Source organism: Electrophorus electricus, chromosome 12 (assembly GCF_041902795.1).
Source record: "Electrophorus electricus isolate QZ-2024a chromosome 12, ASM4190279v1, whole genome shotgun sequence".
Taxonomy (NCBI): domain Eukaryota; kingdom Metazoa; phylum Chordata; class Actinopteri; order Gymnotiformes; family Gymnotidae; genus Electrophorus; species Electrophorus electricus.
Genome location: NC_137508.1, coordinates 12730205 through 12751804, shown reverse-complemented (window position 1 = coordinate 12751804; position 21600 = coordinate 12730205). Strand labels below are relative to the sequence as shown.

Genomic DNA, 21600 nt, shown 5'->3' with positions numbered 1-21600 from the left:
AGCCTTCTGCAGGGCCCAGGCACCGGAGCAAAGGGTCAAGCACTGCCAGGAAATCGGAGCGAGGGGGGGGTGTTGCGGGAGCGCCACAGCCGTCCGCTGACAGCGCAGTTTGAGCTGTGATGCAACCCTCTTTTTCTCTCTCTGGTGACAGATGGCTTGTACTGCAACAATGGGAACAGTCTGGACTGTATGCAGGCTCAATAGGGCCACTCAGGACTCCACAATGCTGACTTGGAGGTCTCTTGGTCAGCGCGATGGCAAGCAAAACCATCTATTTCCTTGACTCCCAGCACAGACCCTGTCTGTACAGCCAACACTAATGCTAAAACGCTTGGCATTTTACTGCCGCCATTCAAAAGCCTCTGCCATGTTTTTTTCCCAAGTGTGTCCATTAACTACACAAGGTTGCTGGACACAATGGAGACCTGGCGGCATTGGGTCTTCTGCTGCCTTACTAAAATCCCTGCTGTGGGATATCTGCATTCATTCAGTCTACTTACAGTTCCTATCTGCTTCCGAAGAGAAACTTGTAAAAGCAGAAGGAACTCTCAATGAATTCAGGTTCTCAGATGGCAACCGTTTAAGTGACGTCCGTTTTGTTCCCCCAGTCCATCACTTCACCGTCTGACGCACCAGCAGGGAGCACCTGTGGTACAGATGTCTCCTCTGGCCAAGGCTCTCGCATTCTTCACCGTGTCACGTTAAAGCCAACTGACCGAAATGAGTTTGCTTAGCATTTTGACAACACGTGCCCGCATAACTGCACGTTCTGCACGCGCCCGGACAGCCGACCGATTTAGCCCGGTGCCCTGTAGGTGACGCTGAACTCGCGCTCCAAGAGATCCGCACGGACGAAAGCGCCGGTACAGCCGTCGAGGAGAAGCTTGCAGCAATAACCGAGAGAGGGACCGCGGGCAGTCTCAGCCAGTCAGCGCCGCATTCTAGGGGAAGCTCGGCGTGCCAAAGCAGGCGGAGTCGGAAACGCGAAAGCCAAAGTCTACTCCCCCTCTACTGTCGGAGGTACGCGGTCGTGGAGCCCAGACAGCCGCCGTGTTCGAGCGTCCCAGGAAAACCGCTGCGTTGTCCGGACGGAGAATCGCCGCAACTCGGCTGTCTCCCCCACTGAGGTCAAGCGGATTAAACACAGGTGTCGCCTCGGTGTTTCCCCCGCCGTAGCCCAGTTAAAGGCCCTCAGTCTTCACTCTCGTATACAAGACTCGACCAGATCCCATCCAGCCCATCTGCTCCAGGATATATCTCCCCGCTGTCTGCGTTGATATTTGCCCCAGAAATGGACGGTTTCGCCGGCAGTTTAGGTGAGTGTGTCCTCGGGCTGAAGTCTGTGGTGTGCTGGGCTGCTATTAATAGAAAGCCTTCTGTGCAGCTTGCACGAATTTAGAATCGCGATGCTGGTCAAAGCGATCCGGAATGCGGCGCCCGACGTGCATACACGTGTCAACAGTGCGTCCGGTAGAAGTGAGCATTCAATAACCATCCTTAATTTGTATTTCGAGCTAGCTGACACCTGGCTGTCGAAAGTGTGTCAGCGTATGCGGCAAGCTGCTCACGACGGGCGAATTTCTTTTAGGTGCTGTTTATTTCCGTCCCTGCGTTCAGACTAGCCCTTGACAAGCGATTGGAAAATACCGCTTCCACAGAATAGCGCGGTCGCCTGCAGTATAACCCATTGCTTTAATAAATAGATGTAAATCAAATGATGTGTGGTATTTTACAGGCGGAAGAGCTGGAGACTCGCGCATGGCAGTCACATTTGTTTCTGTAGCGGGCGAGTCGGGGTCCGTGTCTGTGTGCAGACATGCTTTGCCGTGCAAGGTCTGAGGCAACGTCGAGCCAGGGCTTTGTGCGGTTCTGTTGAGGTGATGTTGGCGGGCATCACATGCAGTGTGCTCGGCTGGAAGGCTTTGAAATGGCTGGCGGCCGTGTGAGAGAATTAATTGCACGATGTATCGATTCTGGATCGCTACCGAACAAAGAGAATTGCAGACCGCGTACGGTACTGTATGGGCATTGTACAGTACAGACGTTACTCTTACAGCCTCCAGTAAACCAACAGGCAGCGGTCTTTAAAAACATTACAGACCACCCTTCGTTTTGAATCAATGTGTGACTCATATTAGCCATATTATCTTGCTGATTTTCTCGTTTCTGTAAAAAGAGACCTTCTGGCACGCTTGTTACACAGTGGGACTCTGGCCCTCGAACACTAGCTGCTTAACATTGTGGGTCAAAATATCTGGTCTGTTACAGTACTTCTGTAGGCATCATAGAATTGCACATAAGTGGAGTGCAGTGGTCATTGCATAATTTAATTTCACCCTGTTGCTTGGTTACGCTTGGAGGCGGGTTTGCGCCTGCTGACAGTTTGCCTAACGCCAAGTTGCCGTGGAGATGCCTTGCTGGCCATCAGGTCTGCCATGAATCACGGAGTGTGTGTGTGCATATATATATATATGTGTGTGTGTGTGTGTGTGAGAGTTTGTGTCTGTCTGTGCAGGTTTAGGTTCCTCCATGCCCTGTCCTACAATGGTTCAGAAAGTGCTGATTCAGTAGGAAAAGCAGTTCTCTCTCTCTCTCTCTCTCTCTCTCTCTCTCTCTCTCTCTCTCTCTCTCTCCCCACTGCTGTATGGCAATACCTGCTGGCTAGAATAGTAGGCAGTCTCTGTTTTGCATGAGTTCTTTTTGGATCAAAGAGCCTTTTATGTTCTCTGTGTTTACCGGTGGGCCAAGTTTCAGATCTGTAGTTCGGCTTGGGTCTCTCCTCTGCTGAGAAGACGGGCACAGTGTCTGCCTCGATGGCGTTGGCAGAGGGAAGGGGGCCAGGTGTGAGCGTATTATCGTGCTGCCTAGCGGAAGCTGACGCACGGCAAAACCAGTTCTAGGAACAATTTTTGTGCAGAAAAGCCACAAGTGTGAGAGACAGGAACCCACCGTGGTGTCATCCACACACAGTCTTAAGCATCTGTGTGTGCGTGTGTGTGTGTGTGCATGTGTGTGTGTGCGTGCGTGTGTGTGTGTGCGTGTGTGTGTGCGTGTGTGTGTGCGCGTGCATGTGTGTGCGCATGTGTGTGTGCGCGTGTGTGTGCGCGCGTGTGTGTGCGTGTGCGTGCGCGCACGAACTTGCGTGACATTCAGACTGCCGCAACCTCAGGGCTTCAGTGAGTGGAGTAAATGTCAAAAGTGCAGCTAAGTTCTGCTGTGGCGTCGAGCTCTGTGAAAGCAAGGGCCGTGTGCAACTCCGAGCGCCTGTCCCCTTCAGTCATGCTGTACGAGAGAGGCAGCTTTCTCCGCTCTGCATATGGATGTCAGGAGTCTTGACAAGGAGCATGTCGCTATGTTTTATTTCATACAAATTAACCCTGCGAAACGCGTATATGGAACATTTGAAGTAAATGTGCTTACATAGCATGTCTCATATCATGTGTTATGCCTTGACAGATTCATTTAGTGAAACTCTTGTGCCAGAGCGCACTCACAACCTCAAATTGTAACGTTCAGCTCTGGACATAATGATGAACAACCAACAGCAAGAGCATTTTCTGGGCCCTGCACAATACCAGCTTTGTTTCTGTTATGCACTCTGATCCCCATAGTGTGCTTGCATGTGCATGTGCGTGTGTGTGCACGCATGTGTGTGGTAGATCAGCTGAGGTCAGGCTGTTTCCCGCATGACTTCCCTGAGAAATACAAATTTGGGCCTGGGAGCGTGGAGGTGCCCGGACTGGGGTGTCCGTGCAGGCGGCGTGGTGCAGCGCGGTCCTGACGCTCCATGGTCCTGACGCCCCACGTCTCTACCCAGTAGAGAGAGAGAGAGAGAGAGAGAGAGAGAGAGAGAGAGACCCTGGCTGCCAGACAGGCTAAGGCTGCATGCTGCTACCCGCTAAGCCCCATCCCACAGGAAAATCCTGGTTACCGCCCCCATCCCCGACCAGGTGCCTGCTGGCAAAACGGCTTGCCTATGCCCTGCCTGGCGCTGTGTGTGGGCTATCACGCCTCCTCCTGCACCCGTGCCTCTCTACTGCGTCTAAGCTCGTTTTCATTCTGAAGCCTGATAGCAGCAAACAAGCAGTGTTGCAAACTCAGTGTATACACATCAAATGAGACCCATATGCGATGGTTTAAGTTAACTCCTCGGTTTGAGCGATTACTTGCAGTCTTGTTCGGAGCAGCGCTTTGAACTTGGCGGGCGTGAGCTGCAGGCAAAGGTTTGGTGCCCTGCCTTGTGGGCTGACTGGAATCGCTCGGCCTTCTGACATTTCTCGCACCAGTGTACCACCCCAGCTAATCGGGGACCTCAGCTACATCAAAAAGCTTCCCTCTTGACGGCTTGGCTGAAGCACATGTGCTTCACTGAGGGAGGAACGGCCCGCGAGGCACGAGGGTGAGAAGTGGTGAAGACGAGCGAGCAGCTCCCAGGATGTCCGGAAGCCCAGTGTAGCTCATTTCATAAAAACAAAACAAGAAGCACGACAGGAATTCCTGAAGTCTAGACCTTTCCAACTTTGTAGGTCTCAAAAACTTCTTGGTGTGAAAGATTTCTAGGAAAAACTCTCAGAACTTGTGGGTTTTCTGAGATGTGGTGACGCATGGGTGAAATGGGATTTGCCCTCTACTTTTCTGTGTGTATTGTGCAAAATAAGCTTCGTTTTTAATGAAGGCAGAGCAAGCGGTAATTCTCTAAGGTGCTTGCAAACTTTAGAGGGAAGCCCCTTTCCAAGGGAATTATGATTTATAGCATAAATACACCTGCTTTCTGCATCAAGCTTTGCGCAGAATGGCCGTAAAACTGCGCTGAAGGTAAACGTATCTCTTTGCTTCCCGCCTCATACTGACAGATCAGCAGTGGACAGAGCAGACAACTTAAGTGAATCGTACGGCTTTGTATGGCATGTTTTTTTGGGGTTTTTTTTTTTCTTGCGCCAATGGTGCGGCAGAGCGAGCAGCTCCTTCTGTCGGCCAGCGGCCGGCACGTGCACCCGGGCCTCCTGGCCCCTCTCAGCCAGGCTGCGTTGGGTAAGACAATCCAGAGATCGGCTTACAGATTTCTTTGGGTGAAAAAAGGAGCGAGAGAAAGCGAGAGCACGAGAGAGGGGGAGAGACGGAGAAGGGAAAAATCTGGAGAGGGAAGCACATGTGTTTGAGCACTTCCAGATGCAGGAATGCTGCCTCCCAACTTTGTGCATTCCGCAACCCGTTTTTCCCTCATAACAATGGATTACATTACATCTGGGATAAAGGGGGAAATTAGGGTGCGTGTGTGTGTGTGTGTGTGTGTGTGTGTGCGCGCGCAAGGGTTTGAGTGGGGGTGCCTGGGTATGCGGGTGCGTGGGCCTGCATGTGTGGGGGCATGTATGAATGCATGCATGTGTGGGCCCATGTATGAATGTGTGTGTGTGTGTGTGTGTGTGTGTGTGTGTGTGTGTGTGTGTGTGTGTGTGTGTATCTCCCTTTTGTGCGTATGTGCGTGTGATGGAGACCGTCTCTCAGGTAAGGTACATTGTGGCTGCCGTGCCAATGATCTCTTTGATCTGGTGGTTGGGGCTCACATTTGTCACCTGGAAGATGCAGGGTTGAAGCTGAGTGTGGTCCCTGCCTTCACAGCTACAAATGGTGTGGGAGCGACTTTGTCTGTCAGACCGTGAAGGTCTGCCATGTGTGTGTGTGTGTGTCAGAGGCAGACAAAGGACTGAGAACTACTAGTAGTGAGTGTGTGTACAATAGAGGAGGTATCACTAAATCTTGTGTGTAAGTTGTCTGGAGTACCCTACTCAGTCTAAGAAAGGCCATTTTCCTAGAAGCCCTAGATGGAGCGTTTATACCTCAGTGTCTTTGTGGAAGTCTGGTGGTGTACAGAGGGAGAAGTCTAGACTGTGTGAAAACACTGGGTTATGTTGTGTTATATGAATGCTATTAAACCACGCCATGGTGAATGTGGTGTTGTCAGCGTAGAAGTTTGTAAATTAAGTGTGAAAACACCTTGCACTGAACTCGACATGAGTTATGCCAAGTTCTGTGTGCACCAGGCTGTTCTTGGGATGACTTGCAGACTCACTGGCACATTGCACCACAAAAGCATGGTTGTGTGTGTGTGTGTGTGTGTGTGTGTGTGTGTGTGTTTGAATTTGGGCTATGGTGTGCATGTGTGCTTGGGCTATGGGCTGTGTGTGGGGGTGTGTGTGTATGTGTGTGGGCTATGGGCTGTGTACAAGTTTGAGTTTGGGCTATGTGCATTTCGAGGGTTTGGGCTATGGTGTGCATGTGTGCTTGGGCTATGGGCTATGTGTGTGTGTGTGTGTGTGTGTGTGTGTGTGTGTGTGTGTGTGTGGGCTATGGGCTGTGTACAAGTTTGAATTTGGGCTATGTGCATTTCGAGGGTTTGGGCTATGGTGTGTGTGTGTGTACAAGCTCGAGTGCTTGGGCTGTGGCATGCTGGGTAACATGAATATGGTTCCTATTCTCCTGGCAACATAGCATGTGTTGACATTTTAAAGGAGATGGTTAATTTTCAATGTGCGCTCGCGCGTGTATGTGCGTCTGGGAGACGTGTGATGTGGAGGCGGCTGTCTGTAAACACCACTGTGGGCAGATGGGGGCCAGGCCTGGGCTTTGATTTGTGCAGTCGTGCAGTACAGGGCCCCATATATGCTCCACAGTAGGGCTGAGGGACAGGCTGTCTGGAGCTCTGCCCAGAGCCCCACTGCTGGCTGGATTGCTCTTTGTTTCTCTCTCTCTTTCTCTCTCTGTGACTCTCTGTGTTTGTGAGTAACTTTCTTTGTTGATTTCCTCGTAAAATGCACAGCGTTTACTACAGTGCTGTTTAAGGAGAGCAGAAAGCATTGCAGCCAAACTCAGACTGTGTCTGGTGTCGGTTTCCTGGGCAAGCACATATATGTGTATGCGGGTGCGTACGGAGACACACACACACACACACACACACACACACATATATATAAAATATACACATCTGAGGATAACAGCTGAGTCATGTGCTTATAATGCATGCATTACCTTGCATAGTGGGGGAACAGAGACAACAGTCTCAGTGTAGGTTCATCAGGGATGTGGAACTGCTCCAATAGAAAGGGTTTTGTGTGTGTATGTGTGAGCATGTGTAGGTGTGTGAGGGGGTCATATTTGCTTCAGGGTTCATCTCTACTTGTCTGGTCAGGAAAGGGTTAAACTCTGCTCATTATGTAAGAGTGATTTAGATTTTGTGCCTTTGTAACGAATGCACACATGTAGAAGAAGCTCCAGTTGCAGAGGTTTTATTTTAGCAACCAAATTAAAACGTGCAGTCAGACAGGTAACGTGGTCGGGTCGGTCCAGGATCGATGCACAGGGTAACAATAAGGAGGTGTCCGAGGGTCAGGTAGGAGACGAGGTCTAGAAAGCAGGCAGGAGTCATTAACCGAGAAAACACACAGGATGAGGAAACGCTCGGTACGCCACATAGTAGCAATACTTCATGACTAGTATGCAGGGAGGAGAAGCTTATAAGGGGGTAGGTAATGAGGGGAATAGGAATCAGGTGTGTGCTAGAATTCCGATGAGTCAGATCAGGGGTGTGTGCGAGTGGTCGTGGCTGTGCAGGGCTGAAGGTTGTTCTTGGGGTTTGTAACAGTACCCGCCACCTGACGGGCGGCACTTGACGCCCGAGAACAGGGAGCCCTAGGCCTACCACGGCCCCGAGGGCCCGGATGATTAGGGTGAGCAGTGTGGAAGTCCGCAAGCAAAGAGGGGTCCAGGACATCATCCCTGGGAACCCATGATTGCTCCTCAGGACCATAGCCCTCCCAGTTGACAAGATACTGAAGGGTCCTGTTTTGTCTCTGGGAATCCAATAATGCACGGACGGCATAGGCCGGTTCTCCGTCGATCTCGACAGGGGCAGGAGGGTTGATGGGGGTCATGGCTGTAGACACCGGACTGTAGTGCACAGGTTTCAACAGGGACACATGGAAGGTGGGATTCATCCTATACCGGGAGGGAAGCTGTAGCTCGTAGGATATGGGATTGATCTGTCGAAGCACCTTGAAGGGACCAATGTACCGTGGGTTCAGTTTCTTGCTGGGTAGACCGAGCTTCATCTTTTGAGTTGAGACCCAGACCCTCTGACCAGGATGCAATATTATGTGGGGGTTACAGTGACGATTGGCAAACATTTGTTGGGTACGTAAAGCTCCCTGCAAGTGGACATGGGTGACCTCCCATGTACGAGAGCTCTGTTGAAACCATTGATCCAATGCTTGTATGTCAGTGGGGGAGTCATCCCATGGGAAGAGCTGATAGCCGAAGATGCACTGGAAGGGGGTGAGCCGAGTGGAGCAGTGCATAAATGAATTGTAGGTGTATTCCGCCCACGGGAGGAATTTGTCTTTTTTGTGAAGTACAGTACTGATGGAGGAACCTTCCAACCTCTTGATTAACACGTTCTATCTCCCCGTTGGACTGGGGATGTTGACCTGAGGAGAGATTCATAGTTATGGCCAACTTCTTACAAAACTGCTTCCAGACTTGTGATGTAAATTGCGAACAATCAGACACAATCTCCTCTGGTAGACCAAATATGGGAAACTCATAAGAGAACAGGGCTTCTGCTGTTTCCCAGGCTGTAGGCGAGTGAGGAAAAGGAAGGAGACAACACATTTTTGAAAACCTGTACACCACCACCATTATAACCGCGTTCCCATCAGAGGCCGGTAAGCCTGTGATGAAGGCTGTTGCGATGTGAGTCCAAGGGCGATGTGGCACAGGTAGGGGCTGTAACTTCCCAGCAGTGTGAGGGGTGCGAGACTGAGTACAGACTACACAAGACATTATGTAATCACGCGTATCGTCAGGAAGGGAGGGCCACCAAAACTTACGGGACAACATGCGTGTGGTGCGAGTGATACCGGGATGTCCATTACATAAGGTCGTATGAGCCCATTCTAGCAACATTCCTCTGAGGGAAGCTGGAACATATTGTTTTTCTGGGGGGCATTCCTCTGGGCTAGGGTCATCCTTCAAAGAATTCTCCAATCTTTGAAGCCCCACCGTATGGGACCTAGGAAGCAGCTAATAGGTAGGATCGTCTCTGGAGTCAGGTTGGTCTCCCCCTTTTCATACCAGGTCTATAAGACACAGTGAAGTTAAACCGGGAGAAGAACAATGACCACCTAGCTTGCCCTGGGTTGAGTCATCGAGCTGACTGTAGGTTTCAATGGTCCGTGTATACCAAGAAGGGATGTTCAGCCCCTTCTAACTAGTGTCTCCATTGCTCTAGGGCAAATTTGACCACAAGAAGTTCCCGGTTCCCTACATAATTCCTCTTGGTGAGTTGTAGTTTCCTGGAGTAGAAAGCACAAGGGTACAGTCAAGGTTGGGTGCCTTGTCTTTGGGACAGGACTGCCCCCACTCTTACCTCAGAAGCATCCACTTCCACAATGAATGGAAGAGAAGGGTCAGGCTGATGGAGAATGGGTGCTGAAACAAAGGCCCTCTTCAAGGTTAGGAAAGCCTGATCTGCGGCCAAGGTCCACTAAAGCTGCTTTCTGCCTTGTTTCTTGAGGAGGTCCAAAAGGGGAGCAGCTATGGTGCCAAACCCCCGAATGAACCTTCTGTAGAAGTTGGCAAAACCAAAGAAATGTTGCAACTCCTTGACGGTGATGAGTTTAGGCCAATTTTGTATTGCAGTCACCTTATCAGGGTCCATGGAGAGGGCTCCTGGTTTGAAGGTACACCCTAGAAAAGTGACACATTTACTGTGGAACTCGCACTTCTCGGCCTTGGCATACAGTTGATGTTGCCAGAGACACGCCAGGATGAGCGTTACGTGATCTAAATGCTCCGTTTCAGATCGGGAAAACACAACGATGTTGTCTATGTAAACAATCAGGAACTTGTCTATCATATCTCAAAATATGTCATCCATAAACACCTGAAAAACTGAGGGACTATTAGATAACCCATATGGCATTACTAGGTATTCATAATGGTCTCGTGTCGTGGTGAAGGCTGCCTTCCACTCATCACCCTCACGTATGCGTATGTGGTTGTAAGCGCTACGCAAGTCCTATTTCGTGAAGATGGTAGTTCCCAGCAGTCATTCATGGGTTAAAGAGATGAGGGGAAGAGGATAGGAATACTTTACTGTCACTTTGTTAAGGGTCCGGTAATCGATGCATGGCCTTAAACCTCCTTTCTTTTCCACAAAGAAGAATCCAGCAGCAACTGGTGAAGTAGAGGACCAAATGAAACCACGCTGTAGTGCCTCAGTGACATAAGTCTCCATAGCCGCTTCTTCTGGCTGGCAAAGAGGGTAAGGCTTAGATCTTCGGGGTAGGGGAGCTCCAGGAAGGAGTTCTACAGCACAATCACTAGATCGATGAGGTGGGAGTTTAATCGCTTTAACCTTGGAGAACACATCTGAGAAGGCTCTATAGAGCTGAGGGATAGACTGGAGTGCTGGTGGATCAGGGCTCTCCACTGTAGTGGAGAAGATTGGCAAAGACATGCAGTTCTGGAAGCAGTGTTTACTCCATGATAGTAGTTCAGCTGAGGACCAAGAGATACAAGGGTCATGGGTCGACAGCCAGGCAAAGCCCAGAATAATGGAGTCATGGGACATGGGCAGAAGAAAAAATTGAATTGACTCACAATGAAACAAATTGCTCTTTAGCGTGACTGAGACAGTTTTGTGTTGGACTACACCCTCACCTATAGGTTGGTCATTAAGGGAATGAATACGTAGCGGGGGATTTAAGGTGACTAGAGATTCCTAGTCACGTAGCTAACCCAACATCCAAAAAATTCCCTGCTGCACCAGAATCCACCAAAGCAGAGAGAGAAACACTGTTACCATCAGCCATAAGGACTACAGGGAGTGTAAGCTGACGATTAATATACAGCAGAGAAGATGTTTGTGTGTGTCGATTGTAGAAGTCCTCCCATTGTCTCGACGGGGACGGACAGGACAGTTGTCGTGGAAGTGACCATTAACGCCGCAGTACAGGCACAATCCTCTGGCGAATCATGTGGCATGTTCTTGGGGGGTGAGGCGTGAATGACTCACTTGCATTGGCTCAGGGACTTTACCGGATCCGTCGTTACAATCCTCCAGTATTAAAGTAAGGGGGCGGGGTGCACGTTGTAAAGGCTGATGCGTCCGTCGAAGGTTGTCCACAGTAATAGCGAGTTTGATCAGTTCGGACAGCGTAGTCGACTCCCCTCGGCCTGCGAGTTCTGTCTGGAGTCCCGGAGAAAGTCGAAGAGGAAACAGGGTTTTCAGCGCAGTCTCACTCCAGCCACTGCCGACGGCGACCGTATGGAACTCTTGGGCGTAGTCAGCCGCTGTGCGCCTCCCTTGTCATATCTCGCATAAAACAGTTCCGGGATCCAGTCCACTTGCTGGATGATCGAAAACAGCCTTGAAAGATTGTAGAATTCCGTTTTGACTGTAACGCTGGGTCCTGGCTATCCCAGATGGTGGTTCCCCACGCACGTGCCTCATCGTTCAGTAGTGATAAAACAAATTGTACACGGTCCTTGTCGGTGATGAACTGCATGGCAAAATGGGAGAAATGCATGGAACATTGCAGCAAGAAGTTCTTGCATCTGGAGAGCCATCGAATTGCTCTGGGACGGCCACGGGAATACAATGAGTAACTGTGGTAGACGGTGAAGGAGTCACAGCAGTCGCGGTAAGAACCACCTGTGAAAGTCTCTGAATGGTTTTGCGTAGCTTGGCCATGGAAACGTCCTGCTTGGCCAGTCTGTTTTGTACCTCCGCTGGATCCATAAAAAGGTGAAGTATTCTGTAATGAATGCGCACACGTAGAAGAAGATCCAGTTGCAGAGGTTTTATTTTAGCAACTAAGTTAATAGGTGCAGTCAGACAGGTAAGTGGTTGGGTCGGTCCGGGGTCGATGCACAGGGTAACAATAAGGAGGTGTCCGAGGGTCAGGCAGGAGATGAGGTCTAGAAAGCAGGCAGGAGTCAATAACCGAGAACACACACAGGATGAGGAAACGCTCGGTTCACCACATAGGAGCAATACTTCGTGACTAGTATGCAGGGAGGAGAAGCTTATAAGGGGGTAGGTAATGAGGGGAATAGGAATCGGGTGTATGCTAGAATTCCGGTGAGTCAGATCAGGGTTCAAGTTCAAAGTTCAAAGAGGTTTTGTCATTTCAGCTATATACAAGTACACAACAAAAACGAGACAATGTTCCTCCAGGACCATGGTGCAACACAAAACAACAGTGCAACAGACAACATGCTACACAAGCGCAAAAGGGTGGGCGTGGCTGTGCGAGTGGGCGTGGCTGTGCGGGGCTGAGGGTTGTTCCTGGGGTTCGTCACAACCTTACTCTGAGATACATGTTGTTAATTTGAAGTGATATACACTTGAAATAAAATTCAGCACCCTGGAGGGTTAAATATTAAAACTGTAAAATAAAGGTTTCCACTATTTTCACATTAAACCAAAAACACATGACAGTTTCTGTTAATGAAATAAATGTTTTTAAATCGTCATCTGTCCAAACAACCATCTACGTTACAGGGAGATGTTTTCCTTTGCTACTTCACTAACTCCAGTCTGTCTTGCTTGCAAAAGGTGTTGGATGGCTTCAGCACCAGTTTTGTAGTGGTGTGAAGAAAAGGCTGGTGTCTGCCTACCGTGCCGGCTAGTGAAATGGCACAGGCTTGGTTACCATTGTTCAGTACTGAAGCCGACCTTATCCGACTTGGACACGAATGGCGCGAAAGCTCATGCAGCCTTGGGCTCTGTATGGAAGGCAAAGGAGGAAACTGACACCGGTGCATTCTGGCTTTCGCGTGAGCAGATCTGCGCTAAATGGTGCGGAGTAATCGCGCACCTAGGCACCATAGCAGGAAGAAGAAGCATGTCCTGTTGTTCATGCACATGCCTGAGCAAAGCTTTAATAGAAAAGGGAGAAATTCCTCCAGCAGAAGGATGTGGGCATGATGGACTCCAAGCCTTGTGCACGCATGCACGCGCACAAACGCGCGCGCGCACACACGCGCTCGCACTCTCTCTCAAACATGTGGAACAAGAAAATGTGAAATGTGATTTTGCCTAGGTTCTTAGAAGACAAATCCACCAATTTGATACCTGTCTTTCCAGTTCCTGGTGCACACATGAAACTGCCCTGTGTGTTGTGGGGTTGCGTGGGGTGTGCACCTTCTCCAGGGTGTGAGCCTCCCCACCACCCTCACTGAAGCAGACAGCCATAGGTAAACAGCAGAGGCAGATTGTGGTGCGACACCGCGTTTACAGGTGCCCATTCTTCTTTGCAAAATGGCTCAAGCTCAGTCAGATTGGATGGAGAGTGCCTGTGAACAGCAATTTTCAAGTCTTGCCACAGATTCTCAGTGGGATTTAGGTCTGGATTTTGACTGGGCCATTCTAACACATGAATGTGCTTTGAGCTTAAACCATTCTATTGTAGCTCTGCCTGTATGTTTAGGGTTGTTGTCCTCCTGGAAGGTGAACCTCCGCCCTAGTCTCAAGTCTTGTTCATAGCTTGGCATATTTTTTTTATAGCCTAACCCTGCTTTACATTTCTCCACTTTATCCTAGACCTGTCTGGTGTGTTCCTTGGTTTTCACGATGCTGTTTGATCACTAATGTTCTCTAACAAACCTCTGAGGTCTTCACAAAACAGCTGTAGTTATACTGAGAATAAATTACACACTGGTGACCTTTGAAGGTAATTGGTCACACTGGATGTTATTTAGGGGTATTGGAGTACAGGGGGCTGAATACAAATGCATGCCACACTTTCCAGATTTTTATCTATTAAAAAATTTAAAGCAATGTATCATTTTCTTTTCACTTCACAATTACTTGCTACTTTGTGTTTGTTTATCAAATAAAATCCCAATAAAATACATTTAAGTTTATAGGTATAACATGAAAAAATGTGGAAAAGTTCAAGGGGTATGAATACTTATTCAAGGCCCTGTAAATACCCAGGACTGCATGGGTAGAGTGTGTGTGTGTGTGTGTGTGTGTGTGTGTGTGTGTGTGTACTGGCGTGGGGGATTTGGGTAAACAGATGGCAGCCACATCGATGTGGCATTTAGTGAATTCAGTGTTTGCTGAACTGGATAGACTTCCTGTAGCATATGAAGTGTACTGTTTTCTATTAAGGGCTGGTTTAACCTCTCAACCCCCAGACTTATTATTTAGCCATTAATCTTAAGGCGCAAGGTTCAGCAACTGCTGTGAATTCAGTAACTACACTGAGAAATGGATGTCATTACAAGAGTGAGGCTGGAGTGTGTGCGGTGCAGCATAAGGGGTTTTAAAGTTACAGCAGTCACTGCCTCCATCACGAAGTGTGTGTGTGTGTGTTTGCTACTTCAAACGGTCTGTCGCACTGCAATCCTGTCCTGTAGCTGTTTATTTTTAGTTGTTTGTCACCCACAAATCACAAATGTGCAGGGTCGGCCATTTTCCAGTGCCGTGCGCCCCCACGCAAATGCTAACCTTTTACTGCGCGCTCCCTACGATGAAACACACACACACACACACACACTAGGATGTGTGCGCATATTTCTTTACTTTCCCCACACTGTTTAAACACCATGCTTTCCTCAACATGACACAATGTAAATTAAATATGATTGAACAGTGGCAAACCGGGCGGGTTGCAGGTAACTCCCCCTGGCCACCTCCACAAGGCAGTACAGCTGCACTTCAGACACGGTGCGTCACCTGTGAAAAATTATTCAGGAGTAATGGGACGTTATCTCAGTACACGACTGATATCGTGTATTGTACATTCTGTACACTTTTTATAACAATCGTTACAGCTTAATGAAGGGATTCGTCATTATCAGCGCAGTGCGTTTTAAACGGTCCTAGCTCCCACATATACATGCACGCATGAAGATGTATACACACACACACACACACACACACACACACACACACACACACACACACACACAGACAGAGTCTAAAAGCAACTGGTTCAGTCCTCAACATGGGTCACAGGGCTGGGAGAGTGACACTGCAGAATTCTTGGCTGTGTTCAAAATGGCATACCGACCGTGGCCAAATACAGTATGTAATTTACAGTACCGGACGTCATGCTGCCTACCTCTGCTTGCTTTCACGCCGCATGGTCATTTGCACTGTTTCCACAAAAATGGCGAATAGCTAGCAACCGGTGAACAGTGCTATTGACTCCAAATTTAAACGTGAGTAGAAGATGGATACATTGCTACTGCTATAATCATCACAGTTTAAAGCCGAATGGCTCAAGCTAACTGGAAGCTGACTAACTAAGTCATTCAAGCAAATCACCCCAGGTTAGCAATTGTTAAATTGAACTTTTCACTGTTTTGTCCTTTTTCAAACTGAACAGTCTCCCTCCTTCCAACTTGACCGCTCCGAAGAGTCATGCGACTGTAGTACAGTACAGTAAATGTCGTAAAGGATTTTATGCAGGCCAGTCTGGGTTTTATGCAGTCTGCAGCACGCAGGCCAGTCTGGGTTTTATGCAGTATACAGTCTGCAGCACGCATCAGTTTGCCTTTTTCCGCACGCAACCCTTGCCCTGCAGTGAGCTGGTGCACGATGATGACCTTATTCCGGAGCTGTAGTGCAGCTTTGCGGCGCGATGACTCGTAGCTTTGACAAACCTCCCGATCAGTAAGTCTGGCCGGCGCGCCATAGTACTTTTCCACGGTGGCCGGCTCCAGCTCGGCCGTGTCCGTAGAGACCAGGTGAGCAGTAGGAAAGGGAGGTCGCAGCAGACCGTCGGCCGGCGGCGCTGGATTCGAGCAGTGCGCGTCAGCGACAGACAGGTGGCGCCGTTTACGTGGCCGCAGAGCAGGTTGCGACGGCTGCGTGTGCAGTGAAGGGCTCGCGTTTGTTCCTCTTGGCTTCTTTTTGTCCTCTCTTTGGGTCACACGCCTGACCTAAAATTAGTAAAACTTCAAAATCATATGTGCTATATTGATTTATGTGACAATTTAAGAAAAAAAAGAATAAAAAAATAAAGTCCAAGACCAGACAGCTTTTGTGAAAGCCAGCATTTCACTGAGTGTTTTTTTTTGATGGATCCCCCCCGCCCGCTCCATGTCCAGATGCCTCTTTTCCGGGAATCTCCCTCCCTCCCTCTCTCTCTCTCTCTTCTCTCTCTCTCTCCCCCTCTGTCTGTCTGTCTGTCTCTCTCTCTCTCAGGCCAGTTTTTTTTTTTTTATCTTGAGCAGGAGATATGTGCTCAGTTTTGTTACCTTATTGTTACATTTTTACCCTGCACTCATTTTTATGACAAGCAGATAGCTACAGGAATGGGGCAGCAGAGAAGGGGAGAGAGAGAGAGAGGCAAGACGAGGAGGAAGACGAGGCTGACGGCAGCACTTCTGTTAGACGAGTGTCAGCATGTCAGTGTCGGGGCTGAAGTTTAAATTCCCCCAACGGCCCTGCAATGAGATGCCTGCCTGCTGCTTCTGCAGAGGTGCAAGTCACTCTCTCTTACACACACACACACACACACACACACACACATTGTGCAAAGCATTTGGTCTGGGGAGGTGGTGGGCACAGGATATGCCATCGCCATGCCAATAGTCCGTGGTAGCTCAGTGGATAAGGTACTTGACTAGTAATCAGAATGTTGCCCCACTGCTGCCAAGTTGCCACTTTTGGGCCCCTGAGCAAGACCCTTAACCCTCAATTGCTCAATTAAACTTGTATTCACTCACAATTATGAGTGGCTTTGGTTAAAAGCATCAGCTAACAGCCATAAGTGTACGTGTAATGTAACACTCATGTGCAGTGAGAGTGGACTGCCTCTCAACGCAAGAAGGCGAAACCTTTAATTGCCACCTACTTGATATTTTTATAGTCAGCAGGGCTTTGCTGACTATATATAGAGGGGACAGTTCATTTCCTGGCAGACGCGGTGATTCTGCCACTGCACGTGCGCGCGAACACACACACACACGCACACGCATACATGCTGGCTCCCTTGACTGCCTGCTCTTTGGCTCCACTCAGTACCACTTTGGCCCTGCAGTGGCTTCACAATGCAGCAATTTCCTGCTCAGGGTGGCCTTCTGTTTGCAGCATGGCAGCTGCTACATGGGAGGCCGTGAACATTCAGGTCAAACATACGACAACGAGAGCGTGGTTTTCTGTGCACGCGCACACATACACGCACGCACACACACACACACAGGTCCTATTCAGATTTGTTTTCAGTTTTTAGTTTATGAGGTGTATAGGCTAACCTACATGCTTGCTCACACACACTCACACAATGGCTGCGCACCTGTGATTTCGCTCAGGCAGTGTAGTGTATGTAAGAACTGCAGTCAGCAGAAAGCTCCAGCAAGGAGTTTGACACTGTGCCAGGGATCTCTGTTATACAGCTGTGTGTGTTTGTGTTTGCACGTGTGTTTGTATCTTTTACATGTGTGCGCGTGTGTGCATTCATGCACGTGTGCGTGTGCGTGTGTGTGTGTGCGTGTGTGTGCGTGTGTTTGTGCCAGAGCTGCACAGGTGGCAGTTGAGAAGATGCGAGAACTTGTTCAAACACAAGTCCATCAGGTTTTGTTTTTTTTTTTTAACCGTATAATCATTAGCTACGCTAATGCACTATGCTGCAAACTCCCTGTATAAAGGCAGTGGGGACTCTCCACGAGCGCAGCAGACATGGATACGGTGGATGGGGAACACATCCCTCCCTCAGGTCACTGCAGAACACCATACCCGCGTGGAGCTGAGAGGGCATCGCGGGGTGCCGGCGCTCCTCCCGCGTGTGTCCGATGGGAACGGCAGGAGGCTGTTTGGCTCCACGCATAAAGACTTCTCTCTGACTCCGCAGAACGAAGGCATGCAGAGAGCTGCTCCAGCTGCACCTAGTAGCTGACAAACTGCGCTTTTATTAGGTGCTGGTGAAAAGCCTAAAGAGGCGCACGGCTTTCCGTTTTAAGGGAGCAATAAATACAGCGTTCCATTAACGCTCGATGACCTCAGCGGGCCGGACCTCACTGCCGGGCCTGGGTGGGACTTGTAGGTCCCTTCCTGTGTAACGCCATGGCACGCTCTGAGCATGTGAGCAGCAGTGGGCTGGCAGACGTGAATACATTTCCATCGTGCGTCTTCAACCAGTGCGGCTCTATGTTCGTTGCCGTTCCTTAAGAAAGTTCGCATGTGAGAGGCTGAGGGGGAGTTGGGGGGGGGGGGGGGGGGGGGGGGGTTGGGCTTTGCCTCAGTACGCAGCCTGGTGTAATTAGGGTCACCCCTGGAAAGGAGCCCAGGGCCTTGGCAGCCACTTGCACAAACGGAATGTCTACGGGCTACAAACAGCTCGGATCTGTGCTGACTCAGCATCTGCTCTTTTCAGCGTGCTTCAAAAGGAAATCAAGAGAAGCCTGCTGAAATTCCGTTGGACCGCAGCTGGATTTGCAAACTGCCGTCAAAGATGTTTACCTTGCAGGGGACTTGCACAGGCGAGCTCGTTGACTTCGACCAGTCTTGGATGTGGCACTCAAGCTTCAAGCAGGCATCTGCCCTGAAGTGTGTTTTTAGGCCCAGAGGGTTGAAACAACAGCGTCATGTCTTGACATGCTGCATGTCCTGTACAGTGACATGATGACCGGACAGCGGGACAGGACAACGGGTCCACTCAGCTTTTCTGCGTAGCAGACCTCAGCAATGTTGGCTTGGGTGGTACTGTGTGCTGCTGCATCTCGTGACTGCGCCGGGGAGTTGTTGTCATGGTGCGGGTGGTGCTGTGGTGGCCCTGGGGTGCTGCCCTAGTCTTTCTCACTCCATTCAAAGTGGAAACTGAGATTGTGGTAGTGCAGGCGACACTGCCGGAAGGTTGGGTGGTCTCTGGAGGTCTGCCCCGAGCACCGAACAAGAAGCGGCGGACAAGCGCGCGACTAGGCTTGCTGCATGAGGAGTGCATCACTGATACAGGGCAGTGCAGGAGGGGTGAGGCACTACCCCGTGGAACGGTCCCCATAACTGCTCCTCCTCTGTTCGGTTCACACATTCTGATCGTCAGTGGTCTGAACTGACTGTGTGTCTGTGCTCATCGCCCGCATGGGACCCGCTGCGTCCTCCGGACAGTGCCGTGCGTACATGGGTACGTGTTGGCGCACGTGTTTGTATGCGTTTGTCATTCTTCCCTCCTCTGAGTTGCAACAGGAGCAGTGAAATTAAATTGCGTCCTGTGTGTTGGGGGGATAGGAAACGACCAGGAAGTATTAGTGGCGGCAATGGGTTCCCGCCACGATTATGCGACAGTTGTTGCTAAACAACTCCGGTTCTGCAGCTCTGAGCAAAGTGCTAAACCGACTGGACCAGTTACCGTCTGTGACCTTGATAGTTTATGCACCGCCAATTTGTTTGTAGCCTTTTCGGGTTTCACATTTAATTTGTGATTTAGAGAGGAATTCATAATACACTCATCATTTCACAAAATCACATGTACGTAGGCAACTATGGAAAAGGGGATTCCCCAGTGCCACACTGCTGGGGACAGGCCTGCCTGGGTTGGTATGTATGACTCTGCCGCTGACACCTCGCCGTCCAGACAGGGAGCCAAGATGGCAGTGGGGCGTTGGGTAACCCTCCTCCTAAATACCGTGTTAGTCAGAGAGATTATCGGAGCGTCCTCCGCACCTCACGCAGGCCCGAACACGCCCCTTCAAAAACCATTAGATAAACACTGGGGCAAGGAGGAGAGGCAACCACGAGGGAAGGGAGTGACCAAAACAATGCCCAATCCAACAAAAACAAAGGTTCAGCGTGGATAATTTCAACGGCCAATGGCGCAACTCCTAATGTTAACGAGAGGGCGCGACGTGAGGGCCTGGCGACGTTTGCCGTTGCCATGGAAGAAGGCGTCTATTTTTACGAGCCTGGCATCTTGTCTGCGCTGAACTACCTGTAATGGGGATGACTGAGCTCTGCCTTTCAAAGCCACGCGTCCCCACTGACACACACGCCCATATCCAGAGCCCGGCGGCATGGAGACGAACCACACGGCGGCTTTGACGTCACCTCGGCCACGTGCGGCTGTGGTGAGGCGTTTTTTTTTGGTTTTTTTTGCAGGAAGGGCTGCATGCTATGCTGAAAAGCACATGCATAGCCCTGCTGCAGCTGTACTTCCCCTCCCTCGCGCGCTCTCTCTCTCTCTCACTCTCACTCTCCCCCTTCTCACTCCCTCTCTTTCTCTCTTACTTTCCTGCGCGGCCTCCCTGTCTTCTCTGTTTGAGTGTGTCAGACGCAGCCTCTCAAGAGTCTCGGTTTCAGGTCTGCAGATGACTGTGCCCTGTGTCTGTGCGCGCACTGGACACCCCACTGATGTGAAACCTTCGCTCATGTTACACAGTTAAAGTACCCTGCATCAGCAGCCACTCCCCAGGGCTGCGCACGCGCGCACACACACACACACACACGCACACACACACACACACACGCGCACACACACATGCACACACACACACACACGCACACACACATGCACACACACACGCACACACACACACATGCACACACACACGCACACACACACGCACACGCACACATGCACACACACACGCACACACACACACATGCGCACATGCGCGTGCACACACAGACAGACAGACAGACAGACGCACATGTGAAACTCCACATCCTCTCACCCAGAGAAAAGACTGGGCTGGGCTCGGGTGTGTGTTGAGATGAACAGAATCCCACTGGATTCTGCACTTTACATTTGACGCGAGGATGTGCTCAATCGACCAGCTCTGTCATCTCCTCACTCTAGTGCACACGTCTAATTAATCACACCAGCATATGGCTTACCTTCTACTGATGGGGCTTTTTAAAATGTCATTTCATGGACAGTAATTAATTACGCACACTGTGTGTGTGTACGCGTGTGTGCGCTCTGCGAGGCTCTCCATGTGTGGTTTCTGACCTAATTTCCCTTTCCCGTTACTGCGCTGAAAGTGTGTCAGCATGACACGGTCACACGGCACTGTTAGGACGGCCTCCCGTAACCCAGCTGTGCGCTCCTCATGAGGACCCAACTGAGGGGCTTGTGTGCGTCCCACTGATGTCCGTCCTGAGCCCATGCAGCCGTGTGTCCCAACAGCCGGCTTGAGAAACCTGGAGAACCGCGTGCTACCCCCTTCAGCCTCAGGTGGTTTCCGTGGTGACAACCGCATGAGGAAAAGGGGATAACTGCTACATGGGTGTGTGAACACAGACTCCCCCTTGTTAAACTAGAACTACTACGATTAATAATAACTACAACAGCAATACTCGTATTACCATTATTACTTCTACTGCGGCCTTTATAATATAGTAATAATATACATTAAATTGCAATTGAGGGTTAAGGGCCTTGCTCAGGCAGATTGGCAGCAGTGGGGCTTGAACTGGCAGCCTTCTGATTATTAGTGATGTACCACTGAGCTGTTACTGCCCTTGCTCACACACACACACACTCTCTCTCTCTCTCTCTCTCTCTCTCTCTCTCGCTCTCGCTCTCTCTCTGCCCCCCCCCCGGGGCTGATCACGAGTTACTTTTTGTATTTGTTTTTCCTTCCAACTTG

The 21600-nt window shown here is 50.0% G+C and overlaps 1 protein-coding gene across 1 annotated transcript in view; it reads left to right on the top strand.

The window, feature by feature from the left end:
* Nucleotides 1-719: 719 nt before the first annotated feature.
* The window catches only part of eml4 (EMAP like 4), a 53744-nt gene continuing 32863 nt past the window's right edge, over nt 720-21600 (top strand). The window contains exon 1 of the mRNA XM_035531311.2: nt 720-1316. Coding sequence (XP_035387204.1) covers nt 1292-1316 — 25 coding nt within the window. The 5' untranslated portion in view covers nt 720-1291. The remainder of the gene's footprint in view (nt 1317-21600) is intronic.